The 15,828-nt window shown below is 37.0% G+C and overlaps 1 protein-coding gene across 2 annotated transcripts in view; it reads right to left on the bottom strand.

Annotated features, from left to right (window-relative positions):
• Positions 1–1,606: 1,606 nt before the first annotated feature.
• LOC133823525 (D-lactate dehydrogenase [cytochrome], mitochondrial) overlaps positions 1,607–15,828 on the bottom strand; it is a 58,685-nt gene continuing 44,463 nt past the window's right edge. Inside the window, exons 10-18 of one of the 2 annotated variants that reach the window (XM_062256338.1) lie at positions 15,123–15,219; positions 4,108–4,182; positions 3,927–4,035; positions 3,705–3,814; positions 3,318–3,380; positions 2,971–3,050; positions 2,714–2,844; positions 2,340–2,383; positions 1,607–2,134 (exon numbers count right to left, since the gene is read on the bottom strand). In XM_062256338.1, coding sequence (XP_062112322.1) covers positions 2,015–2,134; positions 2,340–2,383; positions 2,714–2,844; positions 2,971–3,050; positions 3,318–3,380; positions 3,705–3,814; positions 3,927–4,035; positions 4,108–4,182; positions 15,123–15,219 — 829 coding nt within the window. In that variant the 3' untranslated portion in view covers positions 1,607–2,014. The remainder of the gene's footprint in view (positions 2,135–2,339; positions 2,384–2,713; positions 2,845–2,970; positions 3,051–3,317; positions 3,381–3,704; positions 3,815–3,926; positions 4,036–4,107; positions 4,183–15,122; positions 15,220–15,828) is intronic. The other variant, XM_062256339.1, reaches the window with a different exon arrangement.

Genomic DNA, 15,828 nt, shown 5'->3' with positions numbered 1-15,828 from the left:
AAAAATTATTTAAAATAATTAAAAGCTTATATATTTTTATCAATTTAAAAAATAATTTTTAATTATTTTGATTAATTTTACTAATTTTAATTTTTGTTTATTATTTTGAAAGTAAAAATAATTTAAAATTTAAAAAATAACTACAATCATAATCATTTTCTTTCACTTTCTTATTATTTCTCAAAATAATTTTTAAAAGTATATATAAAAAAGTGCAATATTTTAAAAATAGTAGGCATATTTACCGCCAAAAAAATTTTTGGGTATAAAGTGTAATATTTTAAAGACATTGAGTGTATTTATCGCAAAAAAAAGATTAGGTATAAATTACAACATTTTGAAAACAGTGAGCAGGTTAGCAATCATTCACTCTAAAGATTAATTAATATTATAACATAAAAATTAAAGAGAAGCAACCTAAATATGAGAATAGTAATAAAATAAAATAAATATATAATACGTAGCTGAGCAGATAATGCATATCCTAATATGATTAAGTGGATATTATGGCAATAATTTTGGGACAGCCCTTGTGATAACTCTAAAAAAGTATTATTAACACTATAAATCAATTCTAAAATGTGCAACTACACACACACATTGAGGATAGAGCATGTTGGGAAGTGACATAAGCTTCGACTGCAGAATACAGAAAATGAACGGTTCGCGATGCTTATCCATAACAAAATCACTCTATTACATACAGAAAAAGGTTAACAAATCTGCAAGTACTAATTTAGAAAGACAAAAAAAAGTTACATGGGAATTTAAGATAAACTTCGTAAACAGTAAATATTATCTTCAAGAAATAAAAACAAGGAGAAGAATATCATAAATAGAGGTCTAATTGCGGTTCCTGCATGTAATTGGTCTACAGCAGTACAGCCTAGCTACGAAACTAGATTCTATAAGTTGTAGATACAATTCAAGAACCAAGATTATTTGATTTCTTAAAAGAATCTTGAAGATCTTAACCAAACAATCTTGAAGATTTCGGCACTTTTAAAGGGAAAAAGAAAGCACTTTCAGCATAAAAAGATGCACACGAATCTTTTCAAGAGTTTTGTATTTTTGTCCCCATACTTTTGTCTATTTCCTTTCCATCACCATTGACTTGAACTATACAGACATTTCGCTTAAAACCAGGAGACTCCCACCCAAACCAGGGCAACTTGTATTTGCATATTTTTTTTCAATGCAAATTGTATGTTATATAAATATATATATATATATATGTAATATAATAACGAGAAAGAGAGAGTGAGTAGAATCTATATAAAGTTAGAGCAAAAAGGTAAAGCACTATGAATACAAGCTGAAAATCTCCACAAAATCATCAATTGAGGTGACATCGAGTATTTTATTCAACGTGTATAATTAGATTTTTTCAGTTAAGGGGCAGCTGCATATCCCGTCTAATGGTCATGTATTTGATAATGAGGTTTGAATTAAGCTAAATAAATCAAATTCGGGTCCCTTTCTGTATTGATTCGAATCATCAAAGAATCACCAATTGAAAGGCAATTACTTATCCAAGAAAAAAGGGGTGAAAAAAGGAATTGAAGAAAAGCACAAAGGAATGATAGTAAAAAGTGATGTGATGTGATTGTGTGTAAAAAGATATGATGTTATTTATTGTGTGTGCTGTATGAGTGATTACAATCATCCATTGAAAGCCAAGCAAAAAGATTCAATCTGGATTACATTCCATGCTCATATCCAAGTAGTTAACTCTTCACATCAATGGGAGTGAGTGAAGTGTGAAAGGGAAAGATTACTGAGAAGTCCAGGGAATTTAGTAAATCTTTATTCCGATAAAGTGAAAAAGGGTGATAAGGTCTATCAACCTAGATGGCACTAGACCAACAACACATATCATGTAATGCCGAAAGGACCAAGGGACCGGGAAATATTCATGTTAATGTACAACAGTTTCCACAAAATTTTGCATGAATGCACAGATGCAGGACCAGGTGTTCACCACATTCATATTAAATGTAAAGAGAGGGAGGATTTAGAAACAAATGTGGGGAGGAATGAGCTTTCCTGGGTTCATGATATTGTTGGGATCTAAAGCTGCTTTTATTCTTTTCATGGTCCTCAAAGCCTCTGCTCCCAGTTCTTTTTCAAGATACTGGTAGACATAAAACAAAATTTAGTTAGAACAGTCTCTGAACTGAAGAATGTACCTAAAAACATTTGTGTACCAGTTCTGATACATGTCAAGACTGCCTCAACAGTTGACACAATATTTCTTAGCCAATGAAGTTTGCATAGTTAAACTTAAAGAGTACTAGAATCTTATATAAACTAAATAATTTAAAGCTATGAATGACTACCTTCATTTTCCCAGTACCAACACCATGTTCACCAGTACAAGTTCCTGTTCAGTTGTCAGAGACGCATGAGACATGTCAGTATAATTGTTGCTTTACAGTAGATAATGTAATATTTTGAAAGTGGACCACTAAAAAAGAAATAAACGAACTTGAGGTATGATCAACACCTACTTACTAAACAGTGAAACACTAGCCACTAAGAAAGAAAGAGAAAAAAAGAAAGAAGAAAAAAGAATAATCAAAGGACTTTTTGATATAGAGGTAAGAATGATGGCTTTTTTTACTTTTTTGAAATGGCACCAAAATAAAAGAAAAATAGGACAGAAATTATCCTGATGATACATTGGTCTCTAAAAGAGATGAAACATGTGTACCATCCATTGCCAAAGCAGCATTGACTATTAAATGGTTCAATCTCTCTGCTTCTTGCCGTTGTTCTTCTTTTTCAGGATCAAAAAGGATAACAGTGTGGAAGTTTCCATCACCGGCATGAGCAATGACTGGGCTGTCATTAGGAACAAATATTTAAGACATTAAACACCTAGGACATACATTTCAAGCAACATATTCCAGAAAAATACTTATTCTGATGTGTTTGTGTGTAGAAGAAAGAAATTTGAGGAGACAATACCAGATCAATGAGGATGCAGCCAACTTCTTTTTGGACTCCGAAATCAGTTCTGCAAGGTGTGAAAGAGGAACACATACATCCTGCACAAAAATGAGTATTTTTAATGTAAGACTAAAGAAAGATTAATTTGGCTAAAGCGTAAATGGAATTATTTATTTATAAAATATGATCGGCACAACTGTAAGAATCTACTAGAATAATGCAGAAAATGGTCCGTCAGAAATACCAATAGCAGCCACAAGATCACTGTATTTTATATATTTAGCAGATTCTTAATATAATTGTGATTTCTCACAGCAGTTAATTTGTGAAGAACAAAAGAAAACAAAATATATCCTGCAACTCACTGTAGTCATTGCCTCATGATTAGGTACCATTGCAAAACAAGCCCAGAGTGCCTCCTTTCTTATCTGCATGTAACCAAAACTTTACTGTATAACAACAAATAATTGGTGTAAACTAGACCCTGGCCAGCGACGGGACCTCAAATGACAGACCTAGAGCTATTTTTTAGTGAAAAGAAACTATGAACAATTTACAACAATAGATTTGTGATTCTGATTCTTTCAAGATTATGCTTCAAGAGATATAGAGATCCAAATTCAATTGAATGGGCACAGGCATGGAAACAAAGTATTCAATCTTTTTTTTTTAAGAAAAAAAAGGGAAAATAACAACAGAACCACAAACACTGGCATTGAAAGGTAGTTGTTATAAAGGTTTAAGTTCCCTACCTTCCAAAGTTCCTTCTTTGTTTTTAGGTCTTCTGCAAAAACAAAGTCCGAGCCATTGTGTTCGGAAGCAATCTTCTGAACAATCAGTGTTTGCTCGCGGGCATAAGCCTCTAGAAACCGTTAAGAAATTGAGTACAAATCACATCAAACAACTTTTATAAGAAACACCATTAAGATTTGACTATTAATCCAATAGGAAAAAATCAATAATATCTAATATACCTGTACCAATGAATTCGAACATTAAGGTTGGAGTTTCGGGCAAATTCTTTCCATTGGCAATGTTGATAGCCTTGACTTGAACCTCATCCAATAGCTCTACCCTTGATACCTTGCAAGAATTAACAGAAAAAACTGCTAAGAAAGTCAAAATTCACAACATAACATAGAGCCAGATTCCTACCTGTATACCAGAATGCATAGTAGCAATAGCTACATCCGCAGCTTCCTTTATAGTAGGAAAATTACACATGGCAACCTGCAATACATTGTGCTTAAAATCAAATGCATCTTGTATGAGACAGTATAAATTTAAATACACAGCCAGAACTAACAGACAGAAAATTAGCCCCAAGTAAAAGAAATGCTTTACAAAACAATTGAATTTTGTACAAGTAGTTGGGAATAAAATTGCATATTCTTATACATGACTAAATTAGCTTCTTGTGCACATATTGTGTGCGTAAACGTTCTGTAAGCGTCCATTATAAATGCTATGATACCTGTTGACAGATAAGAGAAAATCAAAGAAAATCAAATCCCATGATTTGATTGTAGCTGTAAATTAGTAGCTTTCCTTATTTAGAAGATTTGTAATTATCTTTGTGATTTGTAGTTTATTTTGTAATTAAGAAGATTAGGTGTATAAACCCTATAAATAGGATTGTATTTTAATGATGGAATACACAGAAATAAGAAAAACAAATTTCTCTTACAGATTTTCACATGGTATCAAAGCTGTAAGGTTCTTTTCTTTTTTTTTTTCTCGATCGGATCCATCACCCCTATCCAATCCGACCATTCCGTTAGGGTTCAAGCGACCTCTCCGGCTCCAGGAGACATCTACAACTCCAGTTCGGCGTAGGTGTGTTCGTCATCCTCGTCCAGACTGGCATCACTCTCAGGCGCAGGCGTAGCTCTCCAACCCTCTGTTCGTCGCTCCCAAGCTTTTCCTCTCAGTCCGGCGACATCTTATCTTCTTCGGCGAAGTCCCAAGCCATCGGACCTGTCCTTGTCCGCATTCGGTTTGGCCTCCCACCCAGGCGCTTTCGTTAGACTTCTGTTCAACCTGTCCTTCTTTTCCCACCCAACCCTCGGACCTGTCCTTCTTTTCCCAACTGCTGTTCCAGGCCCAAGTTTTTTTCAGATATTGTTCAGCCCATTGTCTCCAATAATGTCAAGGAATGAAGAAGTTTCATCCCAAACCAATGGGCCCACTCAACTTACAGCCCAAACTCAGGCCCACAGTCAGTCCTCTAGCACCATGGGCCACATTTACAATCATGACAGCAGCTCTCTGCACATAACAACCCACAAACTTGATGGTAGGAATTATCTACAAGGGGCAGAGTCGTGGCAAACTTGGGTACCTCATCGGTGACCTTCCTACCCCTCCTCTGACGGACACAACCTACAAGGTATGGTAGACTGAGAATTCTATTGTCCTTGAATGGCTTATTAATTTAATGGATCCTAAAATTAGTCGAAGGTATTAATTTTTTAAAACTGCTAAGAAAGTATGGGATGTTGCAAAAAAGATGTACTCTGACCTTGGGAATGCCTCTCAGATTTTTGAAATTCGTACCAAACTCAAAGAAATCAAGCAAGGTAATCACACTGGTACCCAATATTTTCAAACTTACAAGACATGTGGTAGGAACTCAATTTGTACTTGGATACCACACATTTGTGTGCTAATTGCACCACACTCCAGCGCCAACAATTAGAAAAGTAGCAGGTATTTGAGGTTTTACTAGGTTGAATAGTAATCTTGATGAAGTTTGAGGTCGTTTGGTTAGTCGTTCTCCGTTTCCTGACACTGAAGAAACTTTCTCTAAGGTCCAGCGTGAAGAAGCACGTCTTCGCGTCATGCTTACCACTCCAAAACAGCCGCCCATCAAGAGCTCAGCACTGGTCTCAAAGTCTAGCCCCCCACAACTTGGAAGATCCACTCCCGACCCTCGACCTAATCGAAAAGGTGAACGACCTTGGTGTGATCACCGTCAACGTCATAGTCACACTCACTCCACTTATTGGAAAATTCATGGTAAACCACCAAACTGGACTCCTCGTCGCCAGAATGACAAGGCCTACCAAACTCAAACTGAGGGTCCTACAAATCGGAGCAGTATTGCTCCTCCTTCATTCACTAAGGAACAACTCGAGCATTTATACACACTCATCAGTCAATCCTCCATGACACCCAAGTCTGGTCCAGAGTCTCACAGTGCCTTAGTTGTCCATTATGGTAGTTTTTCTTCCGCTTTCCACACACCATGGATCATCGATTCAGGCGCCACTGATCACATGATAGGTTTACCTCATTTGTTTGATTCTTATTGTCCTTGCTCTACTACCTCTTGTGTTAAGATTGTAGATGGTACTCACTCACATATTGCAGAAATCGGCACCATAAAATTATCTACTGATTTACTTCTTAAATCAGTACTCCATGTTCCTTCATTAAAATGCAATTACAATCACTGTCTTGCTAAATTTGTGTCCAATTCTTGTCAATTTCAGGATCTATCATCAGGGAGGATGATTGCTAGTGAGGATTTGTGACCGACTTTATTTCTTTCACTATTCGCCCAAAGAGCAGCCTTCTTTGCATTGTAAAGAAATTCAGAAGAATGGTAGTAATTGTATTTTTTTTATTGAGATGAATATGTTACAAATGTATAGGCTTTACATGATATTCTAACATTAATACAAAATCACATCAATTTCTAAATATAGAAATTAAATATAAACACACCTAATATACTTTGATTTCTTATCTGTCAATACTCCCCCTCAAGCTTGACTTAGATGTTGATGAGTCCAAGCTTGTGTGTAAGGAAATCAAATACTTTTTCAGATAATCCCTTGGTAAGAATATCTGCCAGTTGTTGGTCTGTGTGCACATATCTAATTTTGATAACACCTCCATCAATTTTCTCCTTGATAAAGTGACAACCCACCTCTACGTGCTTTGTTCTATCATGATGTATCGGGTTATGAGCAATACTAATAGTAGACTGGTTGTCACAGTTAAGTTGAACAGGAGCTTCATATTCAATCTTTAACTCCTCCAATAGTCTCTTTAGCCAAATTGCTTCGCACACTCCATGGGCCATGACTTTATATTTAGCTTCTGCACTACTTCTTGCAACAACAGTTTGCTTCTTACTTTACCATATTACCAAGTTACCCCATAATAAAGTACAATACCCAAATGTAGATTTTCTATCAATAATCGATCCAGCCCAGTCTCCATCTGTAAATACTTCAATTGTCCGTTCAAGAGCTTTCTTGAAGAATAACCCTTTTTCTGGTGTTTTCTTTAAAGACCTCAACACTCGATACACGGCATTGAGGTGACCTTGGCGAGGGTATGCATATAAACTTACTAGACTCACGACGAACGCAATGTCGGGTCTAGTGTGTGAGAGATAAATGAGTTTTCCAACTAACTGTTGGTATCTCCCCTTGTCAACTGGATCTCCCGTGAACATTCGTTTTTTATCTCCAAGTTCGATTGGAGTTTTGCAAGGTTTACTGCCTAGCATTCTAGTTTCCTTTAGGAGATCAAGAGTGTACTTTCTTTGTGATACAGAAATACCCCTTTCACTCCTAGCAAATTCCATACCCAGGAAGTATCTTAATACTCCAAGATCCTTGACTTCAAATTCCTTTGCCAACAATCCTTTGATCATAATCTTGTCTTTGGTATTATTACCGGTGACGATTATATCATCAACATACACAATCATGATAGTTATTTCTCCTTTTCCTGAGTGTTTAACGAACAGAGTGTGGTCTGTTTAGCCCTGCGAGTACCCAAGACCATTGATTGCTTTCAGAAATCGATTGAGCCATGCCCGAGGAGATTGTTTCAGGCCATAGCGTGACTTGTTGAGCTTGCAGACGATCTTGGAATTAGGAGTATCTTCAAATCCTGACGCTCGAATCATATAAACTTCTTCTAACTCTCCATTTAAGAAGGCATTTTTTACATCCATCTGATGTAACTCCAGATCCAGATTGGCTGCTCGCGAGAGTAAAACTCTGATAGTATTGAGTTTAGCAACAGGAGCGAAGGTTTCAGCATAATCAATCCCATAGGTTTGTGTAAACCCTTTTGCAACTAACTGAGCTTTGTACCTTTCGATAGATCCACTTGCATTATACTTGACAGTAAACACCCATTTGCATCCTACCACCTTTTTCTCAGGTGGTAATTCCATTATTTTCAAGTCTCATTTTTCTCAAGGGCTTTCATTTCTTCAAGAACAGTTGCTCTCCATTCAGGAATATCAAGTGTTTCTTTGATGTTCCTAGGAATGAAAATTTCTGACAAGCTAGAAGTAAAAGCTTTAAATGAAGATGAAAATTTTGAATAAGAGATGAACTTGGAGATGGGATGTTGAGTGCAAGACCTAGTTCCTTTTCTTAGGGCTATAGGAACGTCTAGATCAGTGTTTGAGTGATTATTACCTAACTCATTTGGAGGAAGAGGATCTACCATCGGGTTGGCTTCCTGACTGTGTTGAGGGTTCATAGTTTGGTTATTTCTTTGTCGTCTAGAATAAACACACAACTCTTGTTGTTGGCTTGGAGGATGTGCATCCATTTTTATTGACTCAGAAGATGAGGCAAGATCTTTTGAATTTGGATCTGCCGGAGGGTGACTGGATTTTGAAAGAGATGAGTCTGTGGGATGTGATGGGATTATAGATTGACTCAAAGGTAGTTCTAATCCCCATGACCACTGAGCTTCATTCTCTGGATAAGTGTTGGTCTCCCCTTGAAGCGAGGTGGGAGAGAAGTATGGCGTGGTTTCAAAAAAATTGACATCTCTAGAGACAAATTTTTTGGTAAGAGGGCAGTAGCATCGATAGCTTTTTTGAGTAGGAGAGTAACCAATGAAGATAGATTTTAGGGCTCTAGGGTTAAGTTTGGTGCGATCCTTAGGATGGATATGGACAAAAGTGGTACACCCAAAGGTTTTGACAGGAAGACTGTTTGAAGATAGATGGGGATAGGAAATCTGAACGAGAGAATATGGTGTTTGAAAACCAACGGGACGACTAGGTAGACGATTGATGAGATAGGCAGCGGTAAGGATAGCATCTCCCCAAAGGTATTTAGGAACATGCATAGTAAAAAGTAGAGCTCGGGCAACGTCTAAGAGATGGCGATTCTTACGTTTAGCAATGCCATTCTATTGAGGGGTATCGATACATAAACTTTGATGAATAAGGCCATTTTCAGATAGGTAGGGACCTAAGATAGAATTGAAATATTTTGTGTCATTATCCATTCGTAATATACGAATAAAGGTCTGAAATTGTGTTTGAATCATGTTATGGAAATTTTTAAACACATCAAATGTATTAGACTTGTGTTTGAGGAGATACACCCAAGTAAGACGTGTGTGATCGTCAATAAATTTGATAAACCATCGATGACCATGAGAAGTGGTGACTTTTGAAGGTCCCCATAGGTCACTGAGAATTAAAGAGAAAGGGCTGGTTAGAGTGTAATGTTTTGGAGGATATACAGCTAGTGTGTGTTTAGCCAATTGACAAATATCACATTGCAGAGAACTATAATTATTATTTGATAATAATGATGGAAAAAAATGTTTTAAATGTGAAAAACTTGGATGACCAAGTCGATAATGTCATAACATAATTTTACTAGAGTTTGAAATGGAAACAGAAATTATTATAAAAACAGAAGTAGAAGCCAAACTAGATGAACTAGGTTGCTAGAAGCCAAACTAGATGAACTAGGTTGCTGTATTATTTGTTTACAATTTTCAAAGAAATAAAGTCCACCATGAATCCTGGCACTGCCAATAGTCCTCCCCAAGGATAGTTCTTGAAATTGAAAAGAATTGGAAAGGAATTTAGCAAGGCAACGATTATCAGTAGTCAACTTACTGATAGAAATTAAATTGCATATTAAAGAAGGAATATGAAGGACAGATTTCAGAATTAAATCAGCCGACAATTTAATGATACCAATTCCTACAATAGGAGAGAGCGTGTCATTTGCTATTCTGACACTAGAAAGATTAGAACATGAAGTATAGGATTTAAATAAAGAATACAAACTGGTCATATGATCAAAGGCGCCAGAGTCAATTATCCAAGGTGTTTGTGAGAATCTATGAGAGCAGAGGAAAAATTACCAGAGTGGGCAACAAATCAAGACGCACTATGAGACCCGGAACCCGAGGAAGATGACTGATTCAAGAGAGCATACAACTGTGCAAGTTGTTCCTTACTGAATGGGAGTGAGGCAGAGTCTGGTGGAATATCAGTGATGCCTTAGTTCTGTGTTTGGTACACCTTCCTCTCAGGTTGACGCCGAGGAGTCCAATTAGCAGGTTTTCCATGAATCTCCCAGCAAGTGGAGCGGGAGTGCCCATGGCGTTGACAATGATCACACCAGGGTCGTTCACCCTTGCGGTTTGGACGTGGATCAGGATTGGATTTTCCATAGGATGAAGAACCAAACCAGCCATCAACAAGTTGGGATTCAGGAATAGTAAGCATGACTCGGCAGTGCATCTTCACGATGGACTTCAGAAAAAGCTTCCTCGGTATCAGGTTGAGGAGAACGACTGACTATACGGCCCCAGACTTCATCAAGATTGTTGTTTAACCCCGTAAGGAACTCGAAAACTCATTCCTTTTCCAATTGTTGTCTCTGGATTATGATACATCCAGTACAGAGGGGTATGGTCTCGAGATACAGATCGAGCTCCTACCATAAATCTTGTAAGTCTGAAAAATATTGAGTCACAGTCTTATTACCTTGCTTGATCTCTGAGTTTCGTGCGAATTTCAAATATCTGAGAAGTATTCCCAAGATCAAAATACATTTTCCCAGCAGCATCCCACATCTCCTTAGCCGGCTTAAAAAATAGATACCTACGGCTGATTTTCGGATCCATAGAATTAATGAGCCAAGCAAGCACAATTGAATTCTCAGCCTGCCATACCTTGTAAGATGCATTGGTCTATGGAGGCGCAGGGAGGTCACCAGTGATATAGCCTAGTTTTCTGCGACCACAAATGACAATTTTCACAGATTGGGCCCATTGCAAATAATTTACCCTCAAGTTTGTGTGTCGTAATTTGGATGGAGCCACTGTCATGGCTGTAAAGTGATCCCACGGAACCCATGGACTGAGTTGGGGCTAAAGAAGTGGTGTCTGATTGTTGAAGGGAACTGATTGGGCCGCTGGACTGAGAGGAGAGCTCTTCACTGGTGGTGGCCATCACTGGGAGATCTGAAAAGTAATTTCAAGTTTACAGAGGGGAAAAAATGCCAAGGCTGCCGAGAGTGATTCTGAGATCGTCGTCGAACTTCGCTAGACAAGGATAAGATCGTGAGAAGGGCTCCTAGGTTTGTGGGCTGCGAAGGGCTCCTGAGTTTCTGGGCTGCGACGGTACCGTGTAATGGGCTTGTGATGGGCTTCTGTGTGATGGCTCCTGGTTGTTTAACTGAAGGAGGACAGAGGACAAAGGCTACCGGTGCCGGAGAAGACAACCGGAGCTTGGACAATTTTTTTTTTTTTTGCGAAAGAGAGAATAGAGCCTAAAGCTCTAATACCATAAAGAAATTCAAAAGAATGGTAGTAATTGTATTTTTTAATGAGATGAATATGTTGCAAATATATAGGGTATACATGATATTCTAACATAAATACAAAATCAGATTAATTTCTAAATATAGAAACTAAATATATACACAACTAATATACTTGATTTCCTATCTATCAATACATTGTTTGACTTCAAGTTCTATTTCTAATTTTGTTTTTTATTCAACTTCTCGAACAATTATGTTATGGCATTGTCGACTTGGACATCCAAATTTTTTATATTTAAAACATTTGTTTCCTTCTTTATTTATCAATAAAATGGTTGTTGATTTTCAATGTGATATTTGCTAACTTGCTAAACATACTCGTGTGTCGTTTCCTCGTAAACTATATACTCCTTCCAACCGCTTCTCTTTTGTTCACAGGGACTTAAAAGGGACCATCAAAAGTCACTACCTCTTCTGGAAAACGTTGGTTTATTACATTCATAGATGACCATACACATATCACTTGGGTTTGTCAACTTGGGCACAAATCTGATACTAGCTAGGTCTTCCAAAACTTCCACCAAATGATACACACACAGTATCAAACCTCTATTCGGACACTTCGTACTGATAATGATGCTAAATATTTCAATACCACTCTCGGTCCCTATCTTCTTCAACATGGGATTCCTCATCAAAGTTCGTGCGTGGATACTCCGCAACAGAATGGCATAGCCGAAAGAAAAAATCGTCACCTCTTAGAAGTAGCCTGTGCCATTATGTTCAATATGCATGTTCCAAAATACATTTGGGGAGATGTTGTCCTTACCGCTGCTTATCTAACTAATCGCCTCCCCAGTTGGCCCCTTCAGTTCAAGATACCATACTTTATTCTTCAGTCTCTACCCTCATATTTCTACAAATACTTTATCAGTCAAAGATTTTGGTTGCACTGCCTTTGTCCACATGCACTCCCAACACCGGAGTAAACTTGATCATCGAGCCATAAAAACAATTTTCCTAGGATTTTCTCCTACACATAAAGGCTACCGTTGTTCCTGTCCTCTCACCAAGAAATCCTACACCTCAAGGGATGTCACTTTTTTTTTAAAATTCTCCTTATTTCACTCCCACCACGCTTCAGGGGAAGCACATCCATCACGAGCAAGAAGCTCAGTGCTCATGGGGTTTACAATTACCCCTAGATACTTCATTCCCTTCAGAGCCAGATACTCCTCAAGATCATCCTTCTTTTGTTTCTCAAATCACCCATCTTCTTCTGCTTCTCAAGATTATCCATCTCAATAAAGAAATGCAGGTGTATACCAGATGAGAAAGAAATAAACAAGTAACAAATCCACATCACAGTCAACAATTTGATCCAATGATAGAACCACTTCCCTTAGATGATCCAGGTAAACTTCCCTAACACTCAGTCAGATCTAGATATTCCTATTGCATTAAGGAAATGAGCTAGATCTTGTACCCAACACCCTATTTCAAAATTCATCTCTTGTGCAAAATTATCATCTCCACTTAGATTTTTTACCTCTAGTCTGACAGATGTTGTGATTCCCAGGAATATCAATGAAGCACTTGGTACTCCTTAATGGAAGACGGCAGTTCTCGAAGAAATAAAAGCCCTCGAGCAAAATGGAACTTGGAGACTAGTAGAGTTACCACCAGACAAGAAAGTAATAGGTGCAAATGGGTATTTACGGTAAAATACAATGCAAATGGATCTATTGAGAAGTACAAAGCGCGGTTAGTTGCCAAGGGTTTTACTCCGGTTACAAACCTATGGAATTGACTACACTGAAACCTTCGCTCCGGTTGCCAAACTCAATACTATCAGAGTATTGCTCTCGCTAGCAGTCAACTTGGATTGGGAGTTGCATCAACTAAATACATTCTTGAATGGAGAACTGGAAGAAGAAATGTACATGAGTCAGCCCCCGGGTTTTGAAGAATCTCCCAATACAACCAAAGTGTGCAAGCTAAACAATTCTCTCTATGGTCTAAAACAATCTCCTCGAGCATGTTTCAATCGGTTCCTGAAAGTAGTCAAAGGACTCGTATACATGCAAGGACAAACAGATCATACCCTCTTCCTCAAACACTAGAAACTAGAAAAATGTCAGTACTGATTGTGTATGTTGATGATATCATTGTCACTGGCAACCATACTGAAGAAATGATTATGATCAAAGAAATGTTGGCAAAAGAATTTGAAGTCAAGGATCTCGGCGCACTCAGGTATTTTCTAGGAATGGAATTTGCTAGGAGCAAAAGAGAAATTTCAGTTTCTCAAAGAAAATACTCTTGATCTCCTAAATGAAACAAGAATGTTTGGCAGTAAACCCAACAAAACTCCAATCGAGCTCAGAGACAAGAAGAAAATGTTTGAAGGAAGTTCAGCTGACAAAGGAAGGTACCAGCAGCTAGTCGGGAAGCCTATTTACCTCTCACATACCAGACCTGATATTTCTTTTGCATAAGTCTGGTCAGTCAATATATGCATGATCAATGTCAAGGACATCTCAATGCAGTACACAGAATTATGAGGTATCTAAAGCAAACACCAGGAAAAGGTCTTTTCTTCAAAAAGACAACTAAGAGGAAGGTTGAAGTATCCACAGATGCAGATTGGGCAGGGTCAGTTGATGATAGAAAGTCTACATCTGGGTATTGCACAATTATATGGGGTAATGTGGTGACATGACGAAGTAAAAAACAAACATTGGTTGCAAGAAGTAGTGCAGAAGCTGAGCATAGAGCCATGGCCCATGGAGTGTGCGAAGCAATATGGATTAATCGCCTATTGGGAGAATTGAAGATTGAATATGAAACCACCATTCAGCTCTACTGTGATAATCAGTCTACCATCAGTATTGCACATAACCCTATACATCATGACAGAACTAAACACGTTGAGGTGGATCGGCACTTTATTAAAGAAAAGATTGATGGAAGAACTATCAACATCAAATATGTACAGACGGATCAACAGTTGGCTGATATTCTCACAAAAGGGTTATCCGAACGAGTCTTTGATTTTCTAGTAAACAAGCTCGGACTCATTAATATCTACAGTCTAGCTTGAGGGGGACTTTTGAAAGATAAGAGAATCAAATCTGTAAATTAGTAGTTTTCCTTATTTAAAAGAATTGTAATTATCTTTGTGATTTGTAGTTCATTTTGTAATTAAGAAGATTAGGTGTATAAACCCTATAAATAGGATTGTATTTTACGGATGGAATATACATAAATAAGAAAAACAAAATTCTCTTACAGATTTTCACAATACCTCATTATTCAATCAAATTAATGGAAATAATATACTGTACATTTTAAAATGCATCCAACAATTTTTTAAACCTTCATTTTAAGCAGGCTCTAGAGAAACCGTGTGGTTTGAATATCCGAAAATTCATTTAAAAGTAAAATGAGAAAGAAACATTAACATGAATGATTTGTCATTAATGCAACATCTACATGAAATTACACAAATAAACAGGATTTCATTGTCGAAAGGCACATAAAATAAATCAGTAAATTAATCTGAATTGTCCAAATAAGCCTTCAGTAAATAAGGACAATGGTACCAACCACTGAGTGTTGCGGAATTTTCTGAAGCCTAAGAGTGACTTCTGTTATTACACCTAGAGTTCCTTCACTTCCAATTAACAGGCGAGTCAAGTCATACCTATTTATACAAATTTGTGGTTAAATTTTTTGAAAATTCCCAAGTTAACACGAATGCACGAGGTACAAAAGCCTTTAAATTAAAACAGTTCCATTGAAATAACAATTCAGAAATCCATTCATATTGTCAAAATCCACTAATTTGGCCAACCTTAGAAATTAGAATAATATGTATCTAAGGCTCATTTCTTACCCAAAACATGGAAAGGGGCATATACAATCTAAGGCTCTGAATACGGGTTGACAATTTTCTTTGGTTAGTAGAGGGTGTATGCAAGGATAGAGAAGATAAGATAAATATATGCAATATTTGCAAAGAATAAAATCACTGATTAATTACTATAATCTTGGCATCTTAATCTATTTTCCATTAGGTAGCATTTCTCGAGAACCTTTTAAATGAAGGAATATTGTACTAGCTTTTATGTTAAAAAAAATCCAATAATATAGTTGGATTATATATTTTTCAAAACACCCAAGAACATTAAAATCCATATCCTGAAAGTGAACAATAAATTTATAAACTACAATTATTTATCACAAAAGGAAAATTGTTAGCTTTTATGCTGATAAGATCACTGAAAATACTGTCCCTAGAGAGGGTATCCCT

The sequence above is a fragment of the Humulus lupulus genome, chromosome 3, assembly GCF_963169125.1.
Source record: "Humulus lupulus chromosome 3, drHumLupu1.1, whole genome shotgun sequence".
In the NCBI taxonomy this organism is placed as follows: domain Eukaryota; kingdom Viridiplantae; phylum Streptophyta; class Magnoliopsida; order Rosales; family Cannabaceae; genus Humulus; species Humulus lupulus.
This window is presented reverse-complemented; position numbering and strand designations above follow the sequence as displayed.